This window comes from Lepisosteus platostomus, chromosome 16 (assembly GCF_059453375.1).
Source record: "Lepisosteus platostomus isolate fLepPlt1 chromosome 16, fLepPlt1.hap1, whole genome shotgun sequence".
NCBI lineage: Eukaryota > Metazoa > Chordata > Actinopteri > Semionotiformes > Lepisosteidae > Lepisosteus > Lepisosteus platostomus.
This window is the reverse complement of record NC_142626.1, coordinates 22668750-22687523: the sequence shown is the minus strand read 5'-3', so window position 1 is coordinate 22687523 and position 18774 is coordinate 22668750. Positions and strand designations below refer to the sequence as shown.

The window sequence follows — 18774 nt, the reverse complement described above, 5'->3', positions numbered from 1 at the left end:
GCTGAAATAGTGCCTGCAGCAAAAAAGATGGTGCTTTCTTTCATGCTGTTGTGCTTTTAGTGTATAAAATGTGCGTTACTCCTGGGTTCGATGTTATGGACCAATATTTTTCCTATTAAAATGTTTTTTTCCTCTTTTTACACCTCTTACTGTACATTTTCTATGTTAAGTAGTTTTTAGGAGACACTTGGAGAATGGATATTTTCCAGTACTTTCAACCTTTATACTGTTTTAGCACTCACTGTATTCATGGAGCACAAGTCTCTCTCTTCTGGAACTGCTTTTTGAAATAAAACCTTAAATAATTTATGTGGTAAGACATTAAATTAATAAATGATTATTTGAATATCTATTTTTAATGCGTCTCCATATTTAAATTATTATGTGATACATATATTTCGGATTATACCAGCTGTTTTTATTAGGCATCACTGTACATAAAAATAATTAACATAACCGAAAACCTTATTATGTTTAAGCTTCTTTTCACATTATTTTTCTATTCTGCTATACCGTAAGTACTCTATATACAGGTATCTTTTCTTCTTTGTGTGTAGGGTACAAGCTGCTGTAAGCACACAGCTGGCCCACTGACTATACCAGGGAATGTCATTTACTGGGGGACCTGAGAGATAAAATGGACAGGAATAACCCCTCGAACCACGAATGGCATATAGTGAGATGTATAAGCATGATGTGGGGCAGTACATTATGTGAAAATGCAGGGAATAAAATAAGCCCAAAAAGTTCTCAAAGTGTTTGTTATTGGAAAGTTATCATTAATTTGTTAACAGAACCTATCCAGTATAAGTACTGTACAAAGTGAAAGGGGCAGTAATTGGATTTTTCCATCAGGAAAGGTTCATCCAAAAGGTTCATGAGCATTATGTATAAAATTTTGTGATTACAAGTTATATGTGAGATAAAATAAGGACTTGTGTGCATGTGCTTGTGAACATTTTCTGTAACATTGATTGTTATTAGTTATCTAGTGCAATATCACGTTGAACCTTCAGAGAAAAAAATAAGTTGAAATTGAGCTTAATTTCAAGAGGCCGGGTGCCATGTGACTAGGGTTCAAAACAATGCATCACAAAACAATGTATAAAACCAGTATAGTAAATCTAAGCACTGTCATTTTAGATGCAGCTTCATTTACTTTAGGTTGCTATTTTTATGTCGTCATCCATGAATGCAAAACCAAAGGGCGTGGGAGTTCCTGCCTTGACAGGTTTTCCACGTTCAAATCTTGCTCTTCACAAGTTCAACATCAGAATTACAGTATTTGACTGTGAGAACAAGGAGGGACATTTCAAGAGTTGGGTTCTGCAGCATTCATGGACGACCTCTGTGAGTTCTGCTATTTTCTAATTCTGATTTGTAATACTCTCATTATTGTTTTTCAATATGAATGTCATGGTTTTGCTTTCAAAGTCTTTTTTTCTGCTTAAATCCAAGAACCTAAAATTTTACTAAATCTTCTTTCAGCTGATTCCTGGTTTTCGATCCTATTTTCTCACATTCCCTGTGAAATATTTTAATCAATGACTTATTACGTTATCTTTATTGGTCTTAAAAAAAGGGTTATACGTATGAAATATCTGCAACATGTTTTTTTACTGTAGGTTAATATATAAAAGAGCAAAAGAGAGGTTCTAGTTTGAATCAGTGAGTCAGTTCACTCACACCACTGTGACACTCATTGTATACAAAGGGACTCCATTCATATATGAAGTTATGCAGCTGTCACCGCTCCTCTCAGGGTATGTCACGGAAACATACAATTACCTTTTCTGTTCCAAATCCATTGCTTCCACTTGTCTGTGTGTGAGAGCTGTCTGTACCCCAGTAATTTAATATGCTCTACAGTCTAGGGCAGTGTACGCCAATGGTTTTCAAATTATTGCTCTATGCCTAATTAACTGTGCATGTCTGGGAATCTATTTCTGGTCAGACATAGCACAATATTATGAACTACTACCAAATATCACAGTGGCCTGCTCCAGAACTGGTCACGAGGTGTTTCAAATATTTGCAGCTGGATCATATCTGCTGTAATTCTCCTGGCTGAGTAGTCTTCACCTGAGTTACTGTAACAGTAAAGAAAAACTGTGTGTGCACCTGAACTGCGTGGTTCACTAATATCCAATCAATCTGGGGAACGATCATCCCAAGGAAGGCAATGGAAGCCTGCCTAGATCTCCTTAAACCGGCCACACAATTCAGAGAGAAAGTCTTTTCATTTGATTTAGATTTCCATAAAATCTTTGCTAAATATTTTGACTGCTTATGAGACTGATGGAAAATATGTTGGGATCTCATTTTTAAAATTGTTGGATCTCAGTTTGCATTTATGTGAATTCCATTATTTTTGGGTCACTTTAATATTATTATCTATTTAAAAGTTCTCAAAGTGAAGGTGAAACTCTTATTTTTTTATTAATTATCCTATTTAATCCTCTGGATATCACTTCCCTTTGTCATTTAATCTGACAGCTACAGTGATCAGTAAGTAGCAACAGGTTTAAGGCAAAACACCACTGCACCTCTGATCCCCTATAATGGAAACTTGCCTATTGTTGCTAATGTTTTGACAAATTAGGAGACTACCAAAATATTATATAGTGTGTCATTAATTTATCTTGCATAAAAGATTACAAAGCCTAGGTTTAATGTTACTAAAGTTGGGCATGTGATGAGAGATTAAAGAATGGCTTTAGTATTTATCAGTTAATGCATACGTTGTAGTGGGAATTTCCTATTATGAGTAGGACTTTTATTATTCTATTTCTTACATGATCACCACCAATCCTCTGTATTATTAATTAGTTTGTCTTGAAATTTATCACAGAAGACCTAAGTTTGGGTCAAGTTTACTTCAAGAAAAGACGGATGACTTTTGCCATTTTTAAAACAGTTTCAGTTTTGAAAGTGTCACAACACCCACATCATAGGTCAGCAGCCATTTCACCCTGCAGATCACAACTGGCAACCCAGTGAAGCTCAGATGGTGTGATCCTGGCGAGTACCTGGATGGGAGACCTCCTTGGAGGTGTTACTAGAGCCAGTAGGGGGTGCTCACCTTGCAGTCTTTGTGGGTCCTAATGCCCCAGTATAGTGATGGAGAGACTATACTGTAAAAAGATGTTGTCTTTCAGATGAGATGTAAAACTGAGGACTTGACGTGGTCATTAAAAATCCCAGGGCATTTCTCGAAAAGTGTAGAAGTGTTACTGCGGTGATCTAGCCAAATTTCCCATCGGCCTTTAATAATCTTCATCTATGAACTGGCTTCATCTCTCTGCTCTCCACCCCACTTAGAGCTGGTGTGTGGGAAGTGGACTGGCACACTATAGCTGCTGTCACATTATCCAGGTGGGGCTGCACACTGGTGGTGGAGGGGAGTCCCCATTATTTGTAAAGTACTTCGAATGGAGTGTCCAGAAAAGTGCTATACAAGTGTAAGGAATTATTATTAATATTATTATTATCCTTGAAGTGCAGGGGTGTAAGATGGTATTGAAATGAGCAAACATATGCCAGATAGGATGCTTATGTGGAAGTTCTCTATATTATTCAATCTCAAAACTGGAGTAATTGCCTTTTGTACTTCTCCTACAGGCCAGGGGCTCCCAGATAGCCAACCTGGGGCTCCTGATGTGATAAGCCATCTCCCAGAGCTGAGACTTGTGCTCCTTGGCAGAGCTGGGGCTGGGAAGAGTACAGCAGGGAACACTATCTTGGGAAGAGAGGAATTTCAGACAGACAGAATAACAACTTTAAGCACAAAAAGTGAAGGCGTTGTGGCTGGAAGGCAGATCACTCTGGTCGATACACCCGGCTGGGATGGGACTCTTCGGCTAGACACCCCAAAAAAGGTTAAACAGGAGATCGAGCTCAGTGCATCTCTCTGCTTCCCGGGGCCCCATGCGTTGCTCCTGGTGATACCCCTCGACAGTCCAACTGAGAAAGCTGCTGCAAAAGAACTGAGTGAGATTTTCAACCAGAATGCCTGGTGGCACACCATGCTGCTGTTCACTTGCAAGGAGTCCCTGGAGGGCAGAACGATTGAGGAGCTCATCGAGTCAGCGGGAGAGGAGCTCCACCAGCTGCTGAAGAAGTGTGGGGACAGATACCACGTCCTTTGTACTAAGAACAGGACGAATCCTATGCAGATAGAAAAACTGTTAGAAAAGAGTGAAAAATTGGCAACAGAAAACAACGGGGTCTACATCAAGAATGAGATCCTGACAGAACAGGGTGAGAAAGTGAGTGAGCAGAAAGACTGTATACAAAAGAAGAATGAAGTGCAAAACGGGGGTGCAGGACACAAACTGGAGCAAGGTTTTAAGGAGAAACATGAAAGGAGAAGGAATCCAAAAACCAGAAGTGAAGTGGACAGCCCAGAAGTGGAACGGCCGCAGAAGCAGAAGCCCAGGGAAGAAGAGCTGGTGATGAAGGAAGGAAACAGGAATAGACAGGTCATGAACTTGAACCTCCCAAACCCAAAAGACAAAGTGGAACTAGGAAAAGAGCCCGAGGGAAAACCCAACTCAGACTCCACACCAAGTATGTTTGCTTTATTTTCTTATATAACAACTGTAACAGATTCCCCCTTGAGGATAGTGTAGGAAGGGGAGCTGCGGAGAAATTCAAAACAACAGTACATGGATAGACACAAAACACTCTATAATGTCACAGTGAAAACAAACTTCTACAGATCCTCTTAAATTAATTATAAATAAAAACAGAAAATAAGTGCTTGCATAAGTACTCACCCCTCCTTTACTATGGCACACCTACAGATGCAGCCATTCAAAATGCACGGTACAAACCCGCAGTACGGTAAACTACCCACAAGCCACCGCAGGGCACCGCGGTAAGTGATTGGCTGGCAAAAATGACCGACAGGGGCACTCGTGGTGCATTGGTTGGTAGTGAAAAGATTTACTGTGCACATTTTAATCCGCTTAGTATTGAATATTTATATGGAATTTTACCACTATAGGGAAATGTTAGTAGCTGAGCATAAAAAGAAGAGGAGCATAACGCATCTGAAGGTCATAAACGATATTAATTTAGGAACATAAACATTACTGTATGTAAACTGTACTGTGTATGGCTGGTCTTGGTAGTTTAAAGAAAAAATACACACCAGTCTTCCATTTCTCCCTAAACATTTTAAGCATGAAAGTTTTATTAAACGGTACCCAAATATGCGATTGCTGTATAGAATGAATTTTAATTAAAAAAATTATTTAACACGAAAATTAAGCTGTTTACATCTTCCGCCTGAGAACAGTCACCCGTTGCTACCCAACGCAGAAACACAGCCACTAACTAGTGTAGCGGCGAGGCTTAATAATAAGGCAGAACTAAGTGTTTCTGAGCTTCCCAAATGAGGCCCCATTTCTCTGTTCATCTTTGTGGTGCAGCCACAGACAGACTATTCATGCAGGGTGATTTAAGGTCCTAGGACAGCTCCCAAAGGGGGATGCACTTAGCTAAGCCTGGCTATCATGATCAATGGTCATCCATTGGCGCCTATCTGTCTAGGGAGTGCCAGTTGGACATCTGGACTGCATTACTAAGTGTCAGGAGTAAGCGACTCATATCTCACCTTGATCAACCAATCAGGGACTGGTAGGGCCGAGTAACCCACGTGGGACTCTGATGCCCATGGAACTTTCAGCCAATCAACGAGCTGAAGTTCCTCCAGGTAAAAACAGGCAACACAGAGAGCCTGTGAGATTCAGTGAGATTCAGTAAGATTCAGTAAGATTCAGGAGGAGGATTCAGGAGAATTCTGTGGACTTTTCTAAAGGGAATTCAAAGGAGAATTCCAGGGCAGGACGGCTCAGGAGCAGAAGGCTCCCAAGGGCAGGACATTCTCGCAGCGCGCCTCCTTACCATCCTGAGACTCAGCCCGGACAACCACGGAACGGCCAGTGTGTCCGAGTGCCAGAACTTTCCTTTGTTCTAAGAGTCTAGAGCGGAGGTTGCCAGAGAGTAACCAGAGGATCCACCCGAGGTTAGCAACAGCAGCAGGCCTCATGAACAGGTCAGAACTGTGGACAGCTGAATCACTATTCAGAACTAGCTCTTCATCAGGAACGAACCGGTCCTCTTTCTGACTTGCTGGGACCCACAGTCATCTTTTCTCCTGTGCACAAACTTTGCTAGTTAAAGCCAACAGTGAGCATCAGCAGCGCACCGTCGCAACTGTTTCTTTGTGCCCGCAGGAAGATCTGAATCCCCAGAAATTGGATGAGTATTCAACTTCAATGCATTACAGCTCGAGAATTCAATTGTTATCCGAACCAGTTGATATCAATTTAATTCCTAAGAGTTATGTACTTGTTTTGAGTATCTAATGTAGAAGTTATAACCAAGTTCATTTATGAAACGGTCTTAATGAATGATATACTGAACGTATGTCCTCTTGATATGTGTAACTCTTTGTAACTGACTGAATATACCTTTTGTATTCTGATAACCCTCTCGATAAGATCTGTTAGGTTTACATGTATATTTTATGTATTAATAAATGTATCCTCGTGTATTAGTGTGTGCGTTGTTTGAGTTATGTCGCATGGTTGGACTCTAAAGCCATCAAAAGAAACGACTTTGTGATTTACTGCTACAATTAATAATTGTCTCAGTAAATGCCCAAACCCTACAGAACTGGTGCCTTCAGAGAGCCACTACATTTAATTTTGCTACGGCTATGATTACATATTTGGCGTCCCTGTGCCGGTTTTCTTACACTAGCAAAGAGGGGACATTAGCTAGCCAATATGATAAAGAAATAAATTATTATTTTGTTTATTTCTTTTGCACATTTACTTGCACATTTCCATCGATTGTACAAGCACTTGGAAACTGTCCAATTCCTAGTTCATCAGGCATTTTCTTTTACGCTGCGGGCATTCTCCCGGTCTGGCGCCGGTCTGTGTCTTCTAGGATATAATGCCAGCGATTTTTTGTTAAATTTGGGTTTCCAATAACGCCGCAGCAAACTCTTATTTTTATGTCCACTATAACAGACAATCTCCTTTGCTTTTAACCGAGTGTTTAATAATTTCCTAAAATGAAAATTATTTACTTTATTTCCCTCACGGGATCAATAAAAGTATCTATCATCTATCTAAACTATCGGACAGAATACTTGGGTATCCCTATACCAGAGATTATGGTAGGGCTTCAGAATGGTGATTGGCTGACACCATCTGACACCCCTCTGATTGGAGAAAAAAGACGTGCTGGTCTGCTATACATACTGTACCAGGAAGAGTATTTCTTTCGATTCAAAACGTGTATTTTAAAAGTTTAATTAAGAAGTAAAAACCTTACAGCGTACACAGCTTTCTAAACTGATCAGGAGGAAGAAAAATCACCTGTGTTTTGTGCATAAAAAGTGGTTATTAACTATCGAAACCTGTTTTATTTATTTTATTTTTATTTAGATTAAGAGTTCCTGTCACCCCCATTCCCATTTAAATCACAAACCCGTGTTTAATTAAATGTCTTTTAACGTAAATCGATATATTTGTCTTATGCATAATAATGTTCACCACTCTGTCCAGCAAATTAATAATAAACTTGATTTTATATAGCGTTTTAAACGAATAAGTAATTGGATTGCTCATAAACCTAATCACTTATTCTACATAAACACAGCGTAATTGCTCTCTGAAAATGCTTTTTCTTTTTATTTAGGCTCAGATGCTCGCTCACCTGCGTCTGAAGAGTGGCTTCTAAACTGTGAAAACATGTGTCTGTCTTTCTGTAGGGGGAAGGGAATCTGATCTGCAAGGCCCTTTGGCTACAAAAGTAAAAAGAAGGCGCTCGCTCTCTCTCTCTCTTTTGATTATTACATCCAATAATCAAAAATGACACAATAAACATAATAACCATATTAACGACCAACCAACAAAAACAACCATATAAACATAATACCAACCAAAAACATAGATAACAACCACAATACAAAATCAAATATATCAAACCATTAAACTCTCTCAAATTCCTCCAATTATCATAATCCCGCCAATTATGCAAAACCAAACCCTCCTCCCATCCCAGTTTATCCTCTTTATCATAAACAAAATCCACCTCAATTTTCAACATAAAGCATTACACAAAATCAATACCTCAACACTCCATACTCAACAACGATAATTCACAAACAGCCAGAACATGTAACTCCACATTCCCAAATAGACCTCATTTCAATAGCCCCTTATGCAAAACCAACATCCCTCCCCTGTTCTCTCTCTCCGCTGGCATTTGTAATCATTTTTATTTTAAAATAAATTTTAGCAAAGTAATGTATTTTAAAAATCTTAAGATTTCTATATTCATGTCTTTATTTAGTGGTTTCATTAGTGACAAAGGCTAAACTTTCTTGGAAAAATGTATTTTATGTAAACCATGTTTGCTATTAATTCATTTAGGGCTAGAATATGTTCATTGTCTTCCAATGAAAGAAGGGTTCCTTTCGCCGTAGCCGGGTTGACATTAGAAGCTTGCCACGCCTGGACTTTTACACCAACGCATTAGCATGTTAAAGCTATTTCATTGAGGAGCCTAGCTTTCTTAACTAGTAAGTACTGTACTTACTGGGTTTTTGAGGGGAGGAGGTGTCTTTCTATGGAAATCTCGCCCCCTTCTACTTTGAAAATACCTGTGAAACTGGTTTAATTTGTCACAGCCAGCACTCCCGCAGAGAGGGGGGTTGTACTTGCAGTGTATCGGTATACAGTAGATGGGAAAGCCAGAGCGGACCGCTACGCCGCCCACGTGTTATGCTCTTCGTCTAAGCCGGAACACATCATTATATCACATTTTGTATTTCTTAAAAAAAAATTGTTTGCCCAGCCTAACAGTATTAGTATTGTTGTTATTGTTTTTATCCTGTAAAGCGCTTTGAGGAGCCACCTTTAAAGGCGCCATATACAATAAAGTTCATTATTATTACTATTGTTAATTTGCTGGACAGAGAGGTGAACATTATTACACAGAAGACCGCGATTTACATTGCATTGTGCATTGTGCTCCTGTAATACAGTTTTAAATAATTAAAAGTCTAAACAGTATCAGCTTTATTTATGGGTTTTAAATAAAGGCGATTTAAACGCGATTTAAATCAATATAAATTTTTATATTGTAACGCATAGGTGACTATTCATTGTTATTAAAATGACTTAAATTCGATCATGTGATATTTAGAAATATAAATTTGTTTGGTGCAAGTGAAGTTTTATTTAATCTCTGAGCCAGGGAAACGTTTTATTTTTTTAAAGAAATGTATGTTTAAAAAAAAAGTCATGGTTCCAGCTGGATTCAAACACGCAACGTGTGATGTAGGAGTCAGGAACCTAACCCACAGCACCACTGGCAAGGACATGGGAGGTGTTGAAAAAGCCCTACAAACATTATCAACAGACATCATACAGCGTGTACAATTCTTGTGTTGCGGTACATGAATATAATTATATCGTTATTAATTTCTTTAGATACGCAATTCCATATTATATTTCCTTTTAATCAAATTCTAAAAATAGTGCTTGTTGACTCCGGTATCACGTTAGTTAAAGACTTCGATGCTTAAAATGTTTAGGGAGAAATGGAATACTGGTGTGTATTTTTTCTTTAAAGTACTGAGACCAGCCATATACTGTATGTTTATGTTCCAAAATTAATATCGTTTATGGCCTTCACACGTGTTACAGTATGCTCCTATTCTTTTATGCTCAGCTACTAAGATTTCCCTTCAGTGGTAAAATTCCATATAAATATTCAATACTTAAACGGGCACAGTAAAGACATTAAATATACATATACAGTTTGCATACAGTAATATGTGTATGTTCCTAAATCAATCTCTTTTATGAGCATGTGAAAGGCATGGTGAATCAGAGATTCTCAAAAATTACTGTACTTTGCATGATTGGAAACAAATGCGTGATTGCGAAATGCTGTGGTGTTACTTTTACAAAGACGGTCAATGAAAAAAAGAATGGGGACCAGGGCAATACTTTGAGTTTACAACTTGTCCAAGGTCATTCATTATTAATACTATTAGTAATATCTTCGTTAAAGACTTTGATGGCGACAGCTCAAACATGAGAGGTTGAGCTTTATTAGCTCCACCTTGCGGAAATTCCGGATACTATTATTTTGCTCGCGGTACTATAGGAGAATTTACGGTAACTCGCGGTAGACTGCGTAAAGCGCACCGCAAAATAATGCGGTATCGCCCACTTGTTTTGAATGGCTGCATCTGTAAATAGGCTCTGGTGCAACCAAATGGCTTCAGAAGTCACATAATTTGTTGTATGGAGTGCATCTGCATGCATTTAGGGTGTTCACAGTTCAGGATAAATATGCCTATCTCTGGGAGGTCCCACAATTGATTAGTACAGCTCCCAACAAAAACGACTAAACTAAATCCGGGATAGGGATGTTGAAAAACCCCAATCAGGTGAAAAAATATTTTCAGGGCATTACATATCCCCAAAGCACAGTAAAGTCCATTTAAATGGATGACCAAGAAGCCGGTGAAAGTTGTAAAGGAATGTCTTTCATGGCTGAGATGGGAAAAACGGCAAATGACAATGGCTTCACAAATTTGATCATGGGAGAGGCAAAAAACACTTGTTATAACACAAAAATAACAGTAAACCTCATCCAGAGAACACCTACTGAGAAGGATGGCGGTGGCTGTTTCATTTTATGGGGAAGCTCCACTGCATCAGGGCCTGGAAGACGTGTGAAGATAGAAGGAAAAATGGATGCAAGAAAGTACAGAGAACTCCTGGAAGAAAACCTGCTGCAGTCTGCAAGAGGCATGAGCCTTGGGAGAAGGCTCATCTTCCAGTAGGATAATGACCCAAAACATATGACTACAACCACACTGGAGTGGTTTAAAAGGTTCATGTTCTAGAGTGGCCCAGTCAAAGCCTGGACCTTACTTCAATCAAGAGTCTGTGTCAGGAGTTGAAAATGGCTGTTTACCAACTTTTCCCATCCAACCTGAGGGGTTTTGAGCAATATTGCAAAGAAGAATTTGCAAAGAAAAATTGCAGTTGTTGCAAATTGTGCAAAGCTAGTAAAAACTTATCCAAGAAGACTCATGGCTACAATTTCTGCCAAACAAGCCTCTACCAACTATAAGCTCAAAGAATACTTACTGTATGCAATCAGTAATTTTACATTTTATATTTATAATTAATTTAGAAAGATCTGAAGAATTTTGCTTTGACTTTGACATCATAGAGTATTTTCTTTCAATCGTTGGCAAAAATCCCTAGTTTTAAATATATTTTGATTCCCTATTCTAACACAATAAAATGTAAAAAAGTCCAAGAGGGGTGAATACTTTTTGAGAGCCCCTGTATCCCAGGCACTGTTGCAATGCTGCCATCTTCTAGTCATGACTTGTCCACTCTGCCACAGTTCCCTTCTCTTCTCACAAAGTAAGCTTACAGTAATTTGTGTTTGCTTTCTTGCAACAACCCTTTGTCAGAGTTACCTTTGCATAAAAAATGGATTTCTGTATACAGTAAGTAGATGTAAATACAGTGCATAAAATAAATTCTGCTTCTTAACTGTTTTTTAGAGCCCATGACTAAAGGACAGAGACTTGTTCCAGGTGACCTGGAAGCATCTGATCTGCCTGGACTGAGGCTGGTGCTGCTGGGATTGACTGGGTCTGGAAAGAGTGGAGTGGGAAACACCATCTTGGGGCAGGAGGAATTTACAAGTATGTCTCCAGCTAGCAGTTCTGCAGGCAAAAAGGAGTGTGAGATTAGAAAAGGACAAGTGTTCGGCAGGCAAGTAGCAGTGATAAATATGCCGGACTGGTTTTCCACCGAGTTTTCACTGGATGAAATCCAAAGTCAGATCGAAAGCTACGTCAGCTTGTCTGAGCCGGGCTCCTATGCACTTCTTCTAGTGGTACCGCTGGACCAGCCTGTGGGGAATGGGAGGAGGACAGGAGATGCCATCCAAGAAGTTTTTGGAGAACAGTCTGTGAGGTTCACCCTGGTTCTTTTTACACACGGGGATGTGCTGAAAGAGAAGATGTCAGAAAGGATGTTGGAATGCAAGGACAGAGAGGTGACAACACTTCAACGGGCAGGACAAGAAAGAGAAACAAATCAGAGAGAGAGGCAAGACAGTTTACAAACACAGGATACTGAACGCACACATGCAGTAAAAAAATCAAGTAAGTTAATCAACACCTATCAAACAACAGTGCAGGTGACTGACACAGATGCAACAGAAGAAGAGGTTGGATGCTGTCGAGTCACATAGCCATAGATGTTTTAATTGAATGTATTGGTAATGACTTTGTTACATTTAATTTACAGAACAGCACACACAGCTTTTACTGGGTAAAACATGTTTTATGGTAATAACATCTCTTTATCAAGCTTATCACTGTGCTGCACAGTGCCATTACTCTAGACATTCCCACTGATGCAGGCACCCTGCAGTATAGCAGCTATAAGACAGCAGTCAGTTACACAAGCTAATCACAATACTGGCATAATGATTTACAACACATAACTGACCTCTACAGGACACAGAGCTGTTGCTGCAAGGCTTTGGTGGGGACAGTAAAGCAGAAGATTTGGAGATGTGCTGAGTGCTTGTGGACCTGCATCACTCCTCCTGTTGATACTGACCTGATACTGATACTTAAATGAAGTAGTTAGAAAATGGATGAATGTATCATTTTATTTTTTTTCCTCCTGTTCCGCTTTGTAAAATTGCAGCAGGTAAGGTAGAGATGAGGAACTGGACTGTGTGATGCACTACTGTCCAAAATAGGATAGGGTTCCTAGCGATTTTCTAGGAGAAAAAAAAAGTCTTGATACAGTAAATTTAGAACGACCTAAAACTCACTGACAGGCATTCAGACAGTGTTCATTCGACTGAAGTTTCAATTACTTAAATCATATGCAAATTGATTGCACAATCACTGCTGAATGCATATTTGAAATATAATCGTTTGGACTTTCTGACTGTCTACTGTACTGTATGTCTACATTATGTTTGCATTGGTTCTTTCAAATGTATCCCCTGTTTTCATGATAACAATAAAACAGTGATGCATGCGAAAATAAACTTAAAAACATTTGAAAATCAGAGGAGGCCATTTGGCCCATCTTGGGTGTTTGGAGAGATGGATTTACAAAACTGGCTGCATCTAGAATATTCTACTTATTTACATATCTATATATTTACAACTGTTTCTGTCAAGAAGTGCTGACTGATCTTATACAATTGCATTCATACCATTGAGCTATACAAGTCACTTAGATTACTTCAGTAAAATACCCTACTGAGTATTAATGGATGGAAAGGTCATTTGTTTTCAATAAAAGCATCAGCCAAATTGATGATAATGGTGATTGATAAAAAATACTCTCATCATGCCCAGGCTTGCACAAATTGAAAGATACTGTATGCCTGTTTGCTGGCAATGAGACAAACAGTATTTAAATATGTAGTAAAATGTATTGGCATAGAGGGACACACAGTAAATCATCATTGTATCAAATGTGTACACTTCAATAATACTTCATCCATTATACTTTGTATTTAGACAATATAATATGAAGAAATAAAGTAAAAATCAATTACCTGTAGTTACAGGCACTCAATCAGGTAACAGTTTGTAAATTTTATTGCTATGCTTTACAAAGATTTTCAACCAGGTTATGAATAGTGAATACTAAAACAAAGTCAAAACACTAGGGTAGCACATTCTCTTTACAGATTTCACTTCAAACCTCTGACAATCAAACAACAGATTCCTATAAGCATCAACCTTCTCCTCATGTACAATACAGCTTTGCATCAGAACGCTCACAGGCTGAAGAAACAAGAAGACAAAGTTGCAGAAAACACCCCACTAACACACTATAAAATATTACTTCTTGAAACATCATGTGCTGTCAGCTCTTAATTGGAAGCTAAGGAGAATAAAAACTATAAGTTCCTTCCATGAAACTACAACTGAACTGAACTGACTCATTTACACATTATGAATTCATAATTTGTTGATCTATTGGCCCCTGGGTGGGGCCAATGAGTTTTTCATTGCTAAAGTACCTTGCCGTGCTGGGGTCCCGAGTTCAATTTGTGAGGTGTGGTCTGCTTGCAGTTTGTACGTTCTCCCCATGTTTGCAAGGGTGCTCAGGTTTCCTCCCACAATCCAAAGGCAGGTGGGTTGGCTTCTGGGAAAACTGGCCATGGTAGGAGTGTGTGCACACATTTGCACCTGTTGCTTACTGGGTTAGGCTCTGGCTCCCTTTTGTCTTGGATAAAGGGGTTCGAAAATGGTCCGATTGATGTCTTGGCCCCTAGTTATGAATGTAATTCCCACTAGTCAACACAAAAATGCTGAGCTGTTAAACAATGCAGTCAATGAAAACTGTCATCAAATGCAGTGTTGTCATTTGTGGCAAGGTAATAACTATCCCTTTTAAACATTGGTTTTAAAAGAAGGACCGCCTGCGGCGATGACCGCGAAGCGCAAGAGCCCAGCGGCGGTGTCCCGCCGTCGGCCTCGCACCGCGCTGGGGGAGACCCCAGCGCCTTCCGGCTACAACCTCAGATCAGACGAGACGACCCACTGAATTTAAGCATATTACTAAGCGGAGGAAAATAAACTAACCAGGATTCCCTCAGTAATGGCGAGTGAAGAGGGAAGAGCCCAGCGCCGAATTTCCGCCCGTCCGGCGGGCGCGGGAAATGTGGCGTACGGAAGACCGCCTCTCCCGGCATCGACCAGGGGCTTGAGTCCTTCTGATCGAGGCTCAGCCCGTGGACGGTGTGAGGCAGGTAACGGCCCCCGTCACGCTGGGGTCCGGTCTTCTCGGAGTCAGGTTTTTTGTGAATGCAGCCCAAAGTGGGTGGTAAACTCCATCTAAGGCTAAATACCGGCACGAGACCATTAGCCGACAAGTACCATAAGGGAAAGTTGAAAAGAACTTTGAAGAGAGAGTTCAAGAGGGCGTGAAACTGCGGAGAGGTAAACGGGTGGGGTCTGCGCAGTCCACCCAGAGGATTCAACCCGGTGGGTTCCGGTCAACCGTCCCGGGACCAGCAGATCCCCCAGCTGGACCGCTTCCTGGCTGGGCTGGGCCCCCGCCAGGCGCATTTCCTCCGCGGCGGTGCGCCGCGACTGGCTCCAGGTCAGCTTGGAAGGGCCTGGGGGAAAGTTGGCCTGCCGCCCTGGTGGCGGGCATTACAGCCCCCCTAGCCACGACCCCGCTGCATCCCGGGGCCGTGGAACGATGACCACCGATGAGTACCACCTGATGAGGTGCATGAGTACTTCAAAAGAAAGTGGGAGGTCAGAGGAGCCTTTGGCGGACTGGGCAGATTCACCCCTTCTGGAATGGCCGGCAATGGACCACTCGTTCAAATTATCTCACCACAGGAGGTAGTTGAAAATCTCTGCCAGGTAAAGAACGCTACCGCCACAGGACCTGAGAGGATCAGCAAATGGGTGATTGCTGAGAAGTATCCAAATGGCGAGATGTTGGCATCAGTCTTCAATTCATGGCTGGTCTCGGGAGTCGTGCCAAAGGCTTTTAAGCAGGGTCGTACAATACTACTACCTAAATCAATGGACGAGAGAGCCTTGATGGATGTTAGTAACTGGAGACCAATTACCATCAGTTCATTGATCTTAAGGCTCTTTTCCAGGATTTTAACAAGAAGGTTAACGAGGGCATTTCCGTTAAATCCTAGACAGAGGGGATTCATCGTCGCCCCTGGGTGTTCTGAAAATGTAAAGGTGCTGTAAGACCTACTCCAACACTGCAAAAAAGAGCGCAACCAACTTGCAGTGGTATTTATCGACTTTGCTAAAGCCTTCGACTCCATCTCTCATGAACACATCCTGTGGGTTCTTAGGCAGAGAAATGTAGACCAGCATATGATTGGAATAATCCAGAATTCCTATGAGGACTGCACAACTAAAGTCGAGGTCAATGGAGCGCAAACTCCCGAGATCGAGATAAAGGTGGGCGTGAACCAAGGGGATCCTCTGTCCCCTTTGCTATTTAATCTAGCGCTGGACCCCCTCATCCATGCACTGGGAATGCTTGGGTGTGGCTACAAGGTGGGTTTGGCCCATCTGACAACCCTGGCATTTGCAGATGATCTGGCGCTGGTCAGCAGCTCATGGGAGGGAATGGTATCCTTGAAGCCTTCTGCAGGCTCTCGGGTCTGCAGGTGCAAGTGCGCAAGTGCCATGGCTTCATGATCAAGCCCACCAAGGACTCATTTACTATCAATGATGCCCCGGCCTGGAGGATCGGGGAAATGGAGATACCCAAAATAGGGCTGTTAGAGGTGGAGAAGTATTTGGGTTGCGAGTTAATTCTTAGAGGGGTGTGGTGAGGCCTACCGTGGTTGAGCAGATGCATGAATGGGTGGAGAGAAACGGGAAGGCGCCACTGAAGCCTCGGCAGAAAGTGGTGGTCCTGAATTCCTTTACTGTGCCGCGGTTGATCTATGTGCTGGATCACTGTGAGTGTCTGGGAACCACTCTTGTGGCACTTGATGGAATCATCAGAAAGGCCATTAAGGCGTGGTTGCACCTTCCGGCCTCAATTTGTAATGGCATTCTGTACTCACGTTACAGAGATGGCGGGCTGGGCGTCTTGAAACTGGAAAGCCTGATTCATCAATCCAAGCACGTCGGCTGCACCAACTCTCCAACTCTGTGGATGAGGTGATGAGAACAGTGGTGTTAGCCTCTGGGACGGAAAATTAATTCCAGAGACTATGGGCAAAAGCAGGAGAAGCGGATGTAGGAAGGCCGAGGTTAACCCCTGAGGAAGGGGTAGTAGCAACTCCTGCTGAAAGAGTTAGGTGTCCAGTACCATGTGACTGGAGGCGTGAGGAAGCTACCAGATGGGGGGCGTTACCTGTGCAGGGAGTGGGGTCGCATTTTTTCCGGGGTGATGTGGTCAACAATGCGTGGATCGTGAGGTCTGGAGGATTTCGTGAATGCCATTTCATTGCTGCCCTTCAGCTGCGGGCGAATGGATACCCTATGAGGGAATGTCTAACCAGGGGCATTCCAGATGGTCTGAAAACCTGCAGAGGGTGCCATCTGGTGGTTGAATCATGCTCACATATCTTGGGGCAATGCCTGGCAGTACAGGGGGCTAGGATTGCTCGACACAACAAGGTGTGCGCCCTACTTGCCCTCGAGTCCGAGCAGTATGGATGGGAAGTTCACAAATAGCCGCACCTCAGGGATGGGAGAGGGGAACTGAGGAAGCCGGACCTAGTGATGGTTAAGGGTGAGACTGCTATGGTTATCGATGTGACCGTAAGATTTGAGTACGACTTTGGCTCATTGGATAGAGCAAGGAGGGAAAAAATCTGTCACTATAGTCCACTGGAGGTTTTTGATCCTTCGATGTCAGCTCTTCCTATCATTGTGAAGCAGAATCCAACCAAGCGTTGGATTGTTCACTCACTAATAGGGAACGTGAGCTGGGTTTAGACCGTCGTGAGACAGGTTAGTTTTACCCTACTGATGATGTGTCGTTGCAATAGTAATCCTGCTCAGTACGAGAGGAACCGCAGGTTCAGACATTTGGTGCGTGTGCTTGGCTGAGGAGCCAATGGTGCGAAGCTACCATCTGTGGGATTATGACTGAACGCCTCTTAGTCAGAAACCCGCCTAAATGCAACGATACCCTTGCGCCACGGTACTCCGGTTGGGCTCAGATAGCAGGCTGCCCGACCGGCAAGGAGCGGCGTTCGTGTCGGGGCTGGGGTTCGGCCTGACTAGCAGCCGCCCCCTCCCATCACCGCATCGCACGTGGGGAACTCAGTGCTAAATCATTCCCAGACGACCTAATTCTGGGTCAGGGTGTCGTATGAATCAGAGCAGCCACCTCGCTGTGATCTATTAAGTTAGCTCCGAATCCATCGTGGTAATAATAGTATTTCCTATATACAGATGCAGCCATTCAAAGTACGCGGCACAGCTACGTACCACAGGTAATGGGCTACGGCCTCGCACATCGTGATGCAAAATACCGTGGTACTTGATTGGTTGACCGACAGGGGCACTTGTGGTGTGTTGGTCGATCATAGAAAGATTTAAATGTCTTTACTGTGCTTGTTTTAGTATTGAATATTTATATGGAATTTTACCACTGAAGGGAAATCTTAGTAGCTGAGCATAAAAAGAATAGGAGCATACTGTAACACGTGTGAAGGCCATAAATGATATAAATTTTGTAACATAAACATACAGTATTACAGTATATGGCTGGTCTCGGTACTTTAAAGAAAAAATACACACCAGTATTCCATTTCTCCCTAAACATTTTAAGCATCGAAGTCTTTAACTGACGTGATACCGGAGTCAACAAGCATACTTTTAGAATTTGATTAAAAGGAAATATAATATGGAATCGCGTATCTAAAGAAATTAATAACGATATAATTATATTCATGTACCGCAACACAAGAATTGTACACGCTGTATGATGTCTGTTGATAATGTTTGTAGGGCTTTTTCAACACTCCTCATGTCACCTTGCCAGTGGCGCTGTGGGTTAGGTTCCTGACTCCTACATCACACGTTGTGTGTTCAAATCCAGCTGAAGCCATGACTTTTTTTTTAAACAAACATTTCTTTGAAAAAAATAAAACTTTTCCCTGGGTCAGAGATTAAATAAAACTTCACTCGCACCAAACAAATTTATATTTCTAAATATC

The 18774-nt window shown here is 41.6% G+C and overlaps 1 protein-coding gene and 1 pseudogene across 1 annotated transcript; both read left to right on the top strand.

The window, feature by feature from the left end:
- Positions 1 to 1235: 1235 nt before the first annotated feature.
- LOC148647062 (uncharacterized) lies at positions 1236 to 13158 on the top strand. The gene is made up of 3 exons (XM_088609013.1): positions 1236 to 1350; positions 3622 to 4569; positions 11624 to 13158. Exons 1-3 carry the CDS (start codon positions 1338 to 1340, stop codon positions 12319 to 12321), a joined length of 1659 nt encoding a protein of 552 aa, XP_088465139.1. The 5' UTR covers positions 1236 to 1337; the 3' UTR covers positions 12322 to 13158.
- Positions 13159 to 14623: 1465 nt separating this feature from the next.
- Positions 14624 to 17985, top strand: LOC148647061 (28S ribosomal RNA; annotated as a pseudogene).
- Positions 17986 to 18774: the final 789 nt, after the last annotated feature.

What these genes read in the sequence shown, in the direction of transcription:
- LOC148647062 (XM_088609013.1), top strand. An exon ending in CAACTCAGACTCCACACCAA is followed by an intron (nt 4,570 to 11,623) that starts GTATGTTTGCTT and finishes ACTGTTTTTTAG; the next exon opens with AGCCCATGACTAAAGGACAG.